This window comes from Canis lupus, chromosome 7, assembly GCF_003254725.2.
Source record: "Canis lupus dingo isolate Sandy chromosome 7, ASM325472v2, whole genome shotgun sequence".
In the NCBI taxonomy this organism is placed as follows: domain Eukaryota; kingdom Metazoa; phylum Chordata; class Mammalia; order Carnivora; family Canidae; genus Canis; species Canis lupus.
Genome location: NC_064249.1, coordinates 40,385,560 through 40,398,999, shown reverse-complemented (window position 1 = coordinate 40,398,999; position 13,440 = coordinate 40,385,560). Strand labels below are relative to the sequence as shown.

The 13,440-nt window shown below is 46.0% G+C and overlaps 1 protein-coding gene across 6 annotated transcripts in view; it reads right to left on the bottom strand.

The window, feature by feature from the left end:
- FCRL5 (Fc receptor like 5) overlaps positions 1–13,440 on the bottom strand; it is a 33,975-nt gene that overhangs the window by 3,341 nt on the left and 17,194 nt on the right. For 2 of the 6 annotated variants that reach the window (XM_025430740.3, XM_035718569.2), the window contains 7 exons: positions 9,312–9,590; positions 6,968–7,246; positions 5,506–5,784; positions 2,205–2,483; positions 1,668–1,784; positions 1,051–1,075; positions 9–91 (listed from right to left, as the gene is read on the bottom strand). In XM_025430740.3, coding sequence (XP_025286525.2) covers positions 9–91; positions 1,051–1,075; positions 1,668–1,784; positions 2,205–2,483; positions 5,506–5,784; positions 6,968–7,246; positions 9,312–9,590 — 1,341 coding nt within the window. Of the gene's footprint in view, positions 1–8; positions 92–1,050; positions 1,076–1,304; positions 1,411–1,667; positions 1,785–2,204; positions 2,484–5,505; positions 5,785–6,967; positions 7,247–9,311; positions 9,591–13,440 lie in introns of all 6 variants that reach the window. The other 4 variants (XR_004817139.2, XM_025430741.3, XM_035718570.2 and 1 more) reach the window with 4 other exon arrangements.

Sequence of the window (13,440 nt, the reverse complement as noted above, 5' to 3'; positions counted from 1 at the left end):
GTCCTCACCATTGCTGTATACTGGTTGCAGCTCTATCCAGCCAGGTACATTGTAGTAGGTAGGCTCTTGGGGGTCCGAGTTTGAAGGGTTCCTATGAGAAAAAAACAGCCATGTCTCCCAGTAGCCCTGACAAAGAGCTGTACCCATCACTCCCTGTTGGCAGGTGTTTAAAGCACAGGATGGCCACTAAGTCTGGACACAGAGATGAGCACATACCAGATAGTGTGCTGTTATGAACTATCACATTACAAATTATGTATGTTTCTGGGCTTCGTGGGCACCTGACACAACCAGGCACAGTGCTACTGCTTACAGTAATATGGAGGTGATTCTACTATTATCCCTCTTTTATAGATGGACAAGGTGGTGATTCCAAAAGGCGAAGTGACTTGCTCAAGACCATGTGACTACACAGGGCAAGAGTCAGGACTGGAAGTCCTAGAGAGATCAGGATCTCAGAGAAATTAGTCACGATGAGGCTCAGAGGAACTCTGCATGTTTTGGATGCTGCCGCCACAGGCTTGTCCAGAGACAGTTTGCAAGCTGTGCTGAGGCCCCCAAGGTTAACCTCTGGGATCCACGATGGCAGTCCCTTCTTCCCAGGTACCATCTCTGGTTGGCAGAGCGGGCTCTTTGGGTGGTGAGTTATGTGACTCCATCTGTTCAGTTGTCCCCACAGCAGGTATTAGGTTGGTCATGTCCAGAGCTTTGTAGCCTGGCTGAGCTGAGACTAGTTTAGGACATGGATGGATTCAGTCTTACAGCCGTCACTCAGACAACCAAGGTGATGGTGGTAAAGGATATAAGTTAAGTTAATAAATAAGTTATAAGTTAATAAATAAAAAGAACTTTACACTCCATGCAAAAAGGTCTATGTAGCTAAGGTGGCAGAGAGAAGGTCCTGGCAATTGCCTTGACATACACCAAAGGAGACAGCAACACGAAGTTGGCACAACCTATCTGTGTCCCCAGTAGTGACCAGACCTGGTTCACTTTTACCCCCCGTGGTTCATCTCATGAACCACACAGAACACACAGCCCAGGTCTTACCTGGAGGGGTCTGAGGTCCTTCCTCCTGCAAAGGAAAGCAGAGGTCACTGGAGCAGGAGAAGGAGGCCTTAAGAGGGGCAGAGCTGCTGGGAGGCTCACCCGGACCCGCCAGGGGTCGCAGACATTGAGCGGACCCTGCTCTGCTATGCCCAAGGGAGGCAGCAGAGGAGGCAAATCTCCTGACCCCCCGCTTCCACAGGGGCATAGCTATACCAGGAAGAGCGATGCTCCGAAGCTGCAGGGGGAGAACAGACCTGATCAGCTGGGGAAATACTGCACATCAGGAAGTCGTCACACTGGGTTTCTGTTCCCACTTCTATTTCTCAGTCTCTCTTGTCTTCCTTCCCTTTCCTTGGGGGCCTCGTAAGGGCAGAGAGGGAGACACACTGAGGTTTATGATGTTGGATAAACTGTCTCATTGAGGCATCTTCCCTGCACTTGGGCTGTTTTGAGAACTCTGTTTGTAAAGACGAATTCTGGGGGACTGGGCAGGAAAGGTGGGGACCAGGAACTGTGGCAGGAGGAGGGGCTGTTGAGAGCTCAGGGGAGCTTACAGAGGCAGTGTGAGCCTGAGGGCTAGGGCAGGGAGGGCAGGGACTGAAGCAGAGGTTACCCACCTGCTTTCCTGGGAAGCCGGCAATACAACAGCAGTGCCACAACTGCGAGGCCCCCCATGCCGAACAGCCCCCCAGCAACGCCTGTGGCAACAGGGCCGAGTCTGCTCCCTGTCAGCCCTGGAGAGGAGACCCCATGCATGAGCCACAGGGAGAGGCTCATGGTCTTGAACTACTCTGCCCCTGGAGCTGATGCCGGGGCCTAGAGAGAGGAGGAATCCGGGGGACCAGGACTCCTGAGGCAGCCCAGGAAGAGGCTCTTATCTCTGAGACACATGTGTGCAGCTGAGGCAAGGCCACAGGGTTGGGATGGACGGTGTCCACCAGTGAGCTCCAGAGTCAGGGATCCTCCTTGGCCCCCTGCTCCCACTCAAGTACCATCACTTCAGAAACACTTGAGAAGAGAACCAGGTAGAGAACTCTCAGCTTTGTGCCCCTATCCATAAGGTGCATGGCCCTGGTCAAATGTCATTGGGATCATCAGAATACCCTTGGAGGAGATATTTGTCCACATCTGTGGCCTGGGCACAGGAAACTTACCTGAGATGGAGAGTGTCACCGCCTCGCTGCACTGGGCCCCCAGGCCGTTATCGGCCTCACACGAGTAGTTTCCAGTATGTTCCTCGGTCAGAGAGAGGTTGAAGGATGCTCCTCCTCCAGAGGGGACTGAGCTACTCCCCAAGATGACATTGTCATGATAAAACCGGTACAGGATCGGGGGAGAGCCCCTGTGGGCCTCACAGTGAAGCTCCATCACATCTCCAGGGAAGGCCTGGGCCCCAGGAGCCCTGAGGGTGAGGATGGGGCGTGATGCAGGAACTAAGGGAGATAAAAAGTTAATAGAAGTTCCTACTTCTAACATATTCGTAAAGGAGCAGAAATGATAAACAAATGGCAGAGGTCAGGTCTCAGTCTTGGAAAATAGATTGAAACTCATATGACAGACAAAGCTAATGACCTAATCTACAAATGCAAAAGGAAAAATACCCAACAGAAAACTGTGGAAAGGGTATGAATCACTATAAACTTCAAGTAGCCAATAAATAGATAAAGAGATTATTAATTAGTATTTATTTACTAATGAAATACATAGAAATAGAAATAGAATATAAATACATAAAAACACCCATCAGATGGGCAAACCTTAAAAAAACAGATAATACTCATGGACTTGTGGACAGTCAATGATCTCTGGGAAGGAACGCAGATCTGAGACCCTTTCTTGTATGGCAATAACTGCCAAATTTAAAATGCATATCAAACTTGACCCCACAATTCTACCTCTAAGACTGCTTCCTTTGGAGATACTGACATGAGCTATGCAAAGGCATTTGTGCAAGGATTTCTGTGCTAGAATTTTTACAATAGCTAAAAACTACAGGCAACCTATTCAATTAACTAATGAAAAAGAAGATATCCAAGATGATTCTTTTAAGTGAAAATGCAAGTTGTATGATTTTTTTTTTTTAATTTTTATTTATTTATGATAGTCACAGAGAGAGAGAGAGGCACAGAGACACAGGCAGAGGGAGAAGCAGGCTCCATGCACCGGGAGCCCGACGTGGGATTCGATCCCGGGTCTCCAGGATCGCGCCCTGGGCCAAAGGCAGGCGCCAAACCGCTGCGCCACCCAGGGATCCCGCAAGTTGTATGATTATGTATAACCTGATTCTACCTCTGGGAAAAAATTATACCCTTATGTTTATAATATATTTGAATGTTTCTAGAAAAATACCCATGATTTCTAGCAAATTTTGTGTGGAGTCTTTTGGGTTTTCTACATTGAATATTATGTTGTCTGCAAAGAGTGAGAGTTTGACTTCCTTGCTGATTTGGATGCCTTTTATTTCTTCTCCTTGTCTGACTGCTGAGGCTAGGACTTCTAGAGGGAATTATGCTAAGTCAAATAAGTCTGTCAGAGGAAGACAAATACCATACGATCTCACTTATATGTGGAATTTAAGAAAAAAAAAACAGATGAACATAGGGGAAGGGATGAAAAAATAAGATTAAAACAGAGAAGGAGACAAACCATAAGAGAATCAACTCTAAAAAACAAATTGAGGGTCACTGGAGGGGAGAGCAAGGTGAAGGGATGGGGTAATTGAGTGATGGGCATTAAAGAGGGGCCTTGAGGTGATGAACACTGGGTGTTGAATGCAACTGATGAACCACTAAATTATACCCCTGAAATTAATACTATATATTTTAACTAAATTAAACTTAAATAAAATCTTTGAAAGAGAGAAAAATGCCCATGAAATTCTTTCCTTTCTTTTCTCTTCTCCATGAAACTATTAACAGTGGTTGTATCTTGGAAGTATGTAGACATGAAAGTATGTGGCTGCAGGTAGAATGAGGCCTTCACCTTTCATAGTGTCCTTTTTGTACCATTCATTTTTCTTGTCATGAAGATTTATGTATTCCTTCAGAGTAATGAATTACTAAAAACTCAAAATCTGCATTAAAACATGGCCACAAAGGATGAAGGAATGTGACAATGTAGATGTAGATGGAGAACTGGGTAGGCCTATGCCTCGACATGGTACCCATGGTAGCTCCCATTGCCAGATGTGTGTAAACTGGCTACTTTCCACCTCTGAGCCTCACCTTCCTCTCCTGCAAATTTTGGCCAAAAGTACTTTCATTGGTTTACCTTAAAGATGAAATGAGATATTACATGCCAAGTACCAAGCACATGACTTAACACATGCAAGGGCTCAGTGACAATGATAATGGTGATGCTGGTGTTGGTGATGACCGTGGTGGTGATGATGATGGTGGTGGTGATGATGATGGTGATGGTGATGATAGTCGTGGTGATGATGGTGGTGGTGGAGATGATGGTGGTGGTGATGATGATGGTGGTGGTGATAATGGTGTTGACAGTGATGGTGACGATACTGATGATGATGATAATGGTTGTGGTGATGATGATGATCTGGTGGTGATGATGGTGTTAAAGGTGATGATGATAATGGTGACAGTGGTGATGGTGGTAATGATGGTGGTGGTGGTGCTGATGGTGATGGTAATGGTGATGACCAGAAAATTCATCTCAATTGCCCTTAGCATACTTTTCCTATACCCCAGTGCTCCCTAGACAGGAATTTGGTAGTTGGGCCAGCCAGTATGGGCTACCACAACAGGTTCAGAGCTCACAAGAAGAGCAGCTTTCCTTGGATGTAATACTTAATGGCAAAAGGTCAGAGGGCAGCATAGAGAATGAAGGAATTTGATGGAGAGGTGGCTGATGTCATCCATGCCACCCTGCTCTCACCTCTCTGTGCTGTTCTCCTGTGTCCCCATGGCTTTAAGAATCACTTTGTAAATGGGCTTGGATTGGTTGTGTCTCCTAAAATACTATGCACAGAGCTAATGTTAATATAGAGTTTTTAATATGGAAGTTTGAAGAATATTTATATTCCTGGTAATAAAAGAAGCACAGTATTAGAGGCTCGCAGGGCTCAAAGACAGAAAAACTCAGACAAGGAATGGCCAAATCTTTTTTTGGAACAGAAAGACTTCTACTCAAAATCCATCACTTTCCCTTTTTATCATAATTACGGATCAGAATATAGTCTATGTTGTAAAAGGGCTTTGCATTTTTAGTGAGGAGTTTTAATCCCATTCAGGAAGGCTGTCCTGCCAGGAAGTCCAGGTTCCTACAGCTGTAACCACAGGAAGGGTCCCTGATTTGCAGATGAGGTTTCTGCTGGCAGGAAGTCCTTGAAGCTGGACTATCAAACTAGCAGTGGGGATGCCGAAGCTCCACTTTGCCTGCTGGGGAGAGAAGGCCTGCAATGTTTGGTTGTGCTGCTTGTGGACAGGACCAACTCACCTGTGACATTGAGTGGTACCACCTCACTGCGCTGGGCCCCCAGGCCATTGTCAGCCTCACAGGCATAGCTTCCGGAATGTTCTGGGGTCAAAGAGAGGTTGAAGGATGCTCTTCCTCCAGAGGCGGCAGAGCTGCTCCCCAGGAACACATCGTCGTAATAAAACCGGTACAGGATGGGGGGAGAGCCCCTGTGGGCCTCACAGTGAAGCTCCATCACGTCCCCCACCACGGCCTGAGTCCCGGGCACCCTGAGGGTGAGGACGGGGCGGGATGCTGGGACTAAGGGAGGAAAAATAGTTAACCATCAGTTCCCACTGTTTAAATATGTTACACCATGGCAAAGACTTTTCAAACCAGAATCTGTTTCCCTTAGTTTTTGGTGTCCTTCTGACATTACTTTGAACCCAGCTGTAATGTCTTCTAATCTGAAGAAGCAATGACATTGGTGTGGTGCTACGTGTCCTTTTCAATGCGTGGGTGTGCAGTCTCAAGTGTGTGGGGAATCTGAAAGCAAGGATTAAACTGTCTTTTGATTTCTCAAAAGACAATCGGGGAGAAGGAGAAATCAGTGCAATGGAAACTAGGAACGAGAGAGACTGGTTATTCATGCAGCTGGGGGTGTCACGGAGTATCTGGGAGAGAGCAGAGGTGTCGGTGAGCTGGGGCTCTGCTGGGGTCTGAGAACAGGGGGATGGGAAGAATTGAAGGAGCAAGTAGGACAGCGGGCTATGGTCAGGTTATCGGAGCAGCGGGTGTACATGGCAGTGGTGGCTGATGTGGTTGATGACAAGCCATAGTGTTGAGGGGATCAGCCGTGTGGACCGTACAGTCGTGGACTGATAGCAGGATGCAGAGTGGAGGGGAGGCGGTGGGCGAGGTGCCAAGGCTGCACTGAGAGGGGCATGAGGGGGAGGTCGGCCCGTGACAGGGCCAGCTGGGAGACCCTGCTGGAGCTGAACACAACAGGGACAGGTGAAAAGTCAGGAGAAGGGCGGCAGGAAATCTAGTCAGAGCTCCTGGTGGGAGGCCGGGCTGCTCCGGATGGGCCAGGAGAAGCCAGAGAGAAACCGAAGGGCCAGTGAGAGAGTGAGCTGGCCTTCTTACGGGTTATCAGACAGAGGAACGCCCACCGAAATTCTTCTGAGGTGACAAGGGCTGCTCGGATCATTTCTCTCCTTGCTGATCATTGTCGGTTGATCATGTAGTTCGTGTACTGAGAGCCTTGACTTCTATGTTAGGGACCCTTTGGTCAGAGTGGCTAAAGTGTTGCTTCCAGGGAATGCATAGCAGGCAAAGGGAAGGTGCAAGTTCCTGGAAATGCAGATCCAGGGCTGCCAGATGCAGGCTGCTGGGAGCAGACCTGCTATGATGTCACCGTGCTAATGGCCCTGTGGGACTTCTGATCTCGGCTACTGAGGAAGGTGGGTCCCCAGGTGGGCCGCAGTTGGAGCTTTCCACTCACCTGTGACCTTGAGTGAGGCGGTGTCGCTGCGTTGGGCACCCAGGCCATTGTCAGCCTCACAGGCATAGCTTCCGGAATGTTCTGGGGTCAAAAAGAGGTTGAAGGATGCTCTTCCTCCAGAGGCGGCAGAGCTGCTCCCCAGGAACACATCGTCATGATAAAACCGGTACAGGATCGGGGGAGAGCCCTTGTGGGCCTCACAGTGAAGCTCCATCACATCCCCCACCACGGCCTGAGTCCCGGGCACCCTGAGGGTGAGGACGGGGCGGGATGCTGGGACTAAGGGAGGAAAAATAGTTAACCATCAGTTCCCACTGTTTAAATATGTTACACCATGGCAAAGACTTTTCAAACCAGGATCTGTTTTCCTCAGTTTTTAGTGTCCTTCTGACATTATTCTGAACCTAGCTGTAATGTCTTCTAATCTGAAGAAGCAATGACATTGGTGTGGTGCTGTGTCCTTCTCAGTGCGTGGGTGTGCAGTCTCACGTGTGTGTGGGGAATCTGAAAACAAGGATTAAATTTTCTTTTGATTTCTCAAAAGACAATTGGGGAGAAGGAGAAATCAGTGCAATGGAAACTAGGAATGAGAGAGACTGGTTATTCATGCAGCCAGGGTGTCACTGTGAGCCTGGGCTACATCAGAAATGAAGACCACAAGAGAATGAGTACTGATCAACTTATTTGCTCTTTTGCATATTCATTCACTTATCAAAGATAATGATGCAATGAATAAGTCCCAAGAGGTATACTGTGAGCTAGAAAGACCCAGTCCCCACTGTCCAGAGGCCTCAGTCCAGAGGAGAGGACAGGCCATAATTACAATAAGCCTGGATGTAGAAGGACACAGTGACAACTGGTATAAAGTAGAGACCAGGGTACTGTGAAATGCAGTACTGGGACCTGATCCATTAAAGGCTGATCAAGAAATGCTTCTTCACAGAGACATTTGAAACCAACCAGGAAGAGATGGAGATGAAGGGATGCCTGGGTGGCTCAGTGGTTAAGCATCTGCCTTTGGCTCAGGACATGATCCTGGGGTCCGGAATCGAGTCCCACATTGGGCTCCCTGCAAGGAACCTGCTTCTTCCTCTGCCTATGTCTGCCTCTCTCTCTGTCTTTCATGAATAAATAAATAAAATCTTTAAAAGAGAGAGAGAGAGAGAGAGAGAGAGAGAGAGAGAGAGAGATGGTGATGAAGAGCATGCCAGACAGGCAGGCAGCATGTGCAAAGGCCCTGAATCAGGAAGAAGGCTGGAGTCCTGAAATTACTGAGACAAAGTAGCAGCAGCACTGACAGGTGGGTCTGACAAGTGGTGTGAGTAGGAGAGTGAGGCCCGGCTTTAAGAGCTGTGGGGGGAAAAAAAAAGCTGTGGGGAGGGCTTTGCCCTCCCTCACACAGCCATGGAGTTCTGTAAGTGCATCTGTACAGGGGCACGAGATTATCCAATTTCTCTTCTAAAAAGACTGCATGCTGATCCCAGCATGCAAAACGGATTGAACTGGGACAGAAGTGCAGTGGAGAGGCGGGTCGTAATGGAGATGCTCATAGGTTTGACAAGGAGAGTGGCAGTGCAGATCAAGAGAAAAGATCCATGGGAATCCCTGGGTGGCGCAGCGGTTTGGCGCCTGCCTTTGGCCCAGGGCGCGATCCTGGAGACCCGGGATCGAGTCCCACATCGGGCTCCCGGTGCATGGAGCCTGCTTCTCCCTCTGCCTTTGTCTCTGGCGCTCTCTCTCTCTCTGTCTCTCAGTCTTTCATGAATAAATAAATAAATAAAATCTTAAAAAAAAAATTAAAAAAAAAAAAGAGAAAAGATCCATGAAATATTTAGCAAGTAAAATCAACAGGACCTAATAACCAACTGGCTCTGAAGAACAAGGGAGAGAAAGGTCAAGGGAGGCTCCTGGGTTTCACCTTGTGTGTCTCGATGAAGGACTGTCTTACAGAAGTAGCGACACTTGGAGGAGTCTGGGAGGGGGATGCCATGAGATTGCTTTTAGAGATGCTTGGGCTTATGGGCTTTGGCGGCATTTGAGTGGAAGTGTGGCATCTGCAGGTGCTCAGGTGAGAGGTGTCCAGAAGTTTAGGAATCATTTACAGATGACACCCTCAGGACCATGCAGAGCAAGGAGATTGATCAGAGAAGAGGACAGAGCTTGCAGGACAGAGCTCTGGAGTACAACATGGAGCTTGTCTGCAAGAGGAGTTGGTGCCAGATGGAGGCTGTCAGGAGCAGGCCTGCTGTGATGTCACCATGCTAACAGCCCTGCGTGACCTCCGATCTCAGCTACTGGGGAAGGTGGATCCCCAGGTGGGGTGCAGTTGGAGCTCTCCACTCACCTGTGACCCTGAGTGAGGCAGTGTCACTGCGCTGGGCACCCTGGCCATTGTCAGCCTCACAGGCATAGCTTCCGGAATGTTCTGGGGTCAGAGAGAGGTTGAAGGATGTTCCTCTTCCAGAGGGGGGCCGACTGCTCCTCAGGAACACATTGTCGTGATAAAACCGGTACAGGATGGGGGGAGAGCCCTTGTGGGCCTCACAGTGAAGCTCCATCACGTCCCCCACCACGGCCCGAGTCCCAGGCACCCTGAGGGTGAGGATGGGACGGGATGCTGGGACTGAGGGAAGTAAAATGAGTTATTTGACATCAGTATCTTTCACTTTTCCTTTATTTTCATTTTCAGAGATTACCTCTGTAGAGTATTTGTGACACATTCTAGATCTTTTCTATGTATAAGAACATCCATTCCCACAACACACAAATAAACATGTAAAAACATACATGCACACACATGCAGGGGATCACAGTACACCTCTTGCTCTACTGCTTGGTTCTTTTCTTCAGCTACATATCATGAGCATCTTTCTAAATCATTCTTAACGGTCCATCTTATCCACTTTAGAGACCTACTTCATTGATCTGTAATTTATACACAACAAAATGCGACTCTTTTAAATCACGGTTTGATAATTTGGGGGTAATTACTGCACGATTTTTTAACAAGTGCAAAGCATTCCAGTGTATGGATTCATCATTGCCAGTGACTGGGAATGTCCTTTTTCTCTCGCTCCAAATAATGCCACATCCAGCGGCATATCCATCATGGCACATTTGTGTACATATTTCTTAGGATCAAGTCTTAGAAGTGGAATTTCTGAGATGAGGAATATGAACATTTTAAGGAACCATATGTCGTGCTAGATTGTTCTTCAACAACTTTGGACCCGTTTGCACTTGCACTAAGGGAATACAAGAACTCCTGTGCCCACACTCTCATCCGTGATAGTTGCAGAGGCTTACTTATTATCTCTTCTCTGCTCTTAATCCAAAATTCTATAGTTATTTCATCTGAGCAATTCGCCCATCATATCTGGGAGACCCTGTGGTCTACCAGTGGATTTTTCAGGAGCTGCTGGTGAACCACAATCCATTAATGAGAAGTTACTGCCTGGAAAGGATTCACCCATTATTGACAAAATGGGAATTTTAATTTTTTTTTACAATTAATTGTCAATTAATTTTTCAAAACGTTTCTGGTCATTCTTTTTTTGTTCTCCACCATGAAATAAGAATAATAATCATGAGAGAATTGTTCTTTTATTTCTTCTTCTCCCTCAGACCAACTGACTTTTCTTTGTTACATATATTTTTTACACTTCTGACACTTTCTGTAACCATAACTCTCACAGCTGATTAGCCTTTGTTTTCATATCCAAACCAGTGGTTTTCAGCCCTATTTGTACAATATTTTCACCTAAGGATGTGTTTTAAAAATATTGATTCTGGGTTCACATCTTAGAGATTCTAAATTCAATTGGTCTGGAGAGAGGCTTAGTAAGGAGCTTGCTTTCAGAGTTCCTAAGTGAGTCTCACAGCAGCCAGTCGTGAGCACCACTGGTTGAGAGAATTCAGTGTATACTTTTTATATTAAGTGAACTCATTTTGAGTTATTTTTATTGATTCCTGTTTTGGCTCACTGGATTTTATCAAGTAATTTTCCAAGCAGGTTTAATGGATACTAAGTTCTCCGAGTCCCTGCATGTCTGAGCATGACTTTTGGATTTGTTCTCAGTTCTCTTTCCTCACTTGAAAGTACAAATCTGGATGTGACTCCTCTCTCTTAACAATGATTCCTGTGGAAAGTCTAAGACCAGTCCAATATTTTTTTCTTTCTGAGATGACTGTATTTATGTATTTATTAACTATTGATTGATTGCCGTGTTCACATGCACACACTCACACACACGCACACAGACACAGATGTTTAACCTCAACATTCAGTAGCCTCATTAGGGTAATCTTTTCATCTATATATTCAGGTTTTCTTCACTTCAGGAAGAAAGTTTTGTTTTTCTCCTCAATTTGGTTTCCTAAGACATGCCACAGGCTTCTTCATGGTCTGATCTCCATATTTTACATCTTTTTCTTGTTGCCTTCATTTCTGGGTATCTCTTTCTACTTCACATTCCATATCATTTTCTCAAACCAATTCTTCTTTTGATGAACAGTTGCAGAAGTATACATTCTAACCTTACTGTTTCAAATTTTGATTTCATTTCTAAAATAGCTTTGTGGGGTTTTTTGGTTTTTCTTCTGAGCTCTGCTAGACAATTTTTAAAATCTCTTGTGTTGTCTCATTGTCTCTTCTTTAACCTGTTTATTCCTTTTTGTAGTTTTTTTCCCATTAGAGTCCATATTTTTTAATTGTCTTGAGAATATTTAGAAGAATTTGTAGGGTTTGTTTTGTTTGTTTCCTATAGCAATTCTTCTTTTTAAAAATATTATGTATTAGGTGTTCTTTCTTTCCCTTGTATGAATTTAAATGCATAAATACAAAGTCTCCCATATTGTGCTTCTTTTTGCTTATAACTCATCCTTTAATGGATAAAGTTATATTTACTGTCTTGTATTTGCCTGAGAATGCAGTGTGTGTCTGGGCGTGGGCATGTGTGTGTGTGTGTGTGTGTGTGTGTGTGTGTGTTTCAGTGATCCAGGCTGGTGATAGATCAGAGCACATTCCCATGAAATCTCTTTGCCTTTTCTTCGGGGTATATTCCCTCAAAAAGTAGATTGCTTTGTCAGAATATCTGCCTGGCTCCCAGTGAAGCTTCTTACTCAGCTCCCTGACAACTTGTTTGCTAATCTAGAGCTAACTAATTTCTGCTTATTTATATAAGCAGAAGTACAGATCAATGTTCTCTTCCTTATCTGAGTTCAAAGACTTTTTGTTCATTGAATTGTAAATGCTGATGGAGGGCCTACACTGTGCCAGACACTAAACAGGCATGGAGATGTCATGGAAACCCAAAGTGATCTGGCTCCACTCTCCTGACCCTTATATTGTGGTATGGAGGGAGGAAGGCAAGAAACAGGAGTTAAAGAGATTTCAGTATTGATAAATTTGAGAAGAAAATGAAACTTGATAATGGGATGGAGGATGCTTTAGGGCTGGGGGTGTTCCTAGATAGATCAGGCTGGCTTTGAAATTGGGATCTCAAAGCACTTAAACTTCTTGAATAATCTCTTTACTCCACAATTAACATTGGGGGAATGTCTTTCTTTTGGTCATTCTTGATTTTCATGATCTAAAACAAGGGTTATCAATGAGCCAGGGATCCTTCAGATCCATATGCTTAAAGATAAGACCATCTGTACCCAGATTCATGTGTCCCTAAGACTGGCACATCACCAATTTGCACCCTCACCAGCCACTGCCTCCAGCTGTACTCACGTTCTGACTACAACCCAATCCTCCAGCCCTCTAGGTGCCTCCCCCAGCTTCCCCGTGAGCCGAGATGAAGCTCTGTCAGGGTGGCACTCTTGCTTGCTGGGCCAGGTAAACGAACCCAGTTTGGCAGCGTGCACAGTTTTCCCTGGCTGTCTTCTCTGGGGCATTGACTGGTGCCTCTCACACTCATTCTTCCTCACTTCAGCTTCTTCCAGAGCTTCATGAATTCCTGGCCTTTGGGTTCCTGTTCCAACTCAAATCACAGAACTCTGGGGTTGGATGCCTTATCTAACTTCCAATACAATGTGACAACAGTAAGACAAAGAGAGTTTGAATGTTTTATCCAAATTACGAACTAGTTGTTTTCATAGCCAGAGTTAGAACTCAGATTTTCTGACTCATAGTTAGATCCGATGGCCCAAGTGTTTTTCAGGTACCCTGGAGCTTTCTAGGAAACCTCAGATCTGTACTGTGCATATAGTTCCCTAAAACAAGCATTTTCTGAAATATGCTTCATTATGTGCATGTCATCTCCATATTTGTTGGGCTAGAAGTGGGCAGTGCACTAGCCGTGGCCTAGGTGGTGGCTTGGAGGCCAAGACGCCCATCCAGTTTGACCCGTTAGTCACTGCTTTGGCAGTGAGCCACTCAGCATTGGCAGACCGGGCAGAAGGTGGAATATAGACCAAGGGGTCACACTCAAAAGTTGAGCAGTCGATGCTGGTGTTGCAGAAGCTCT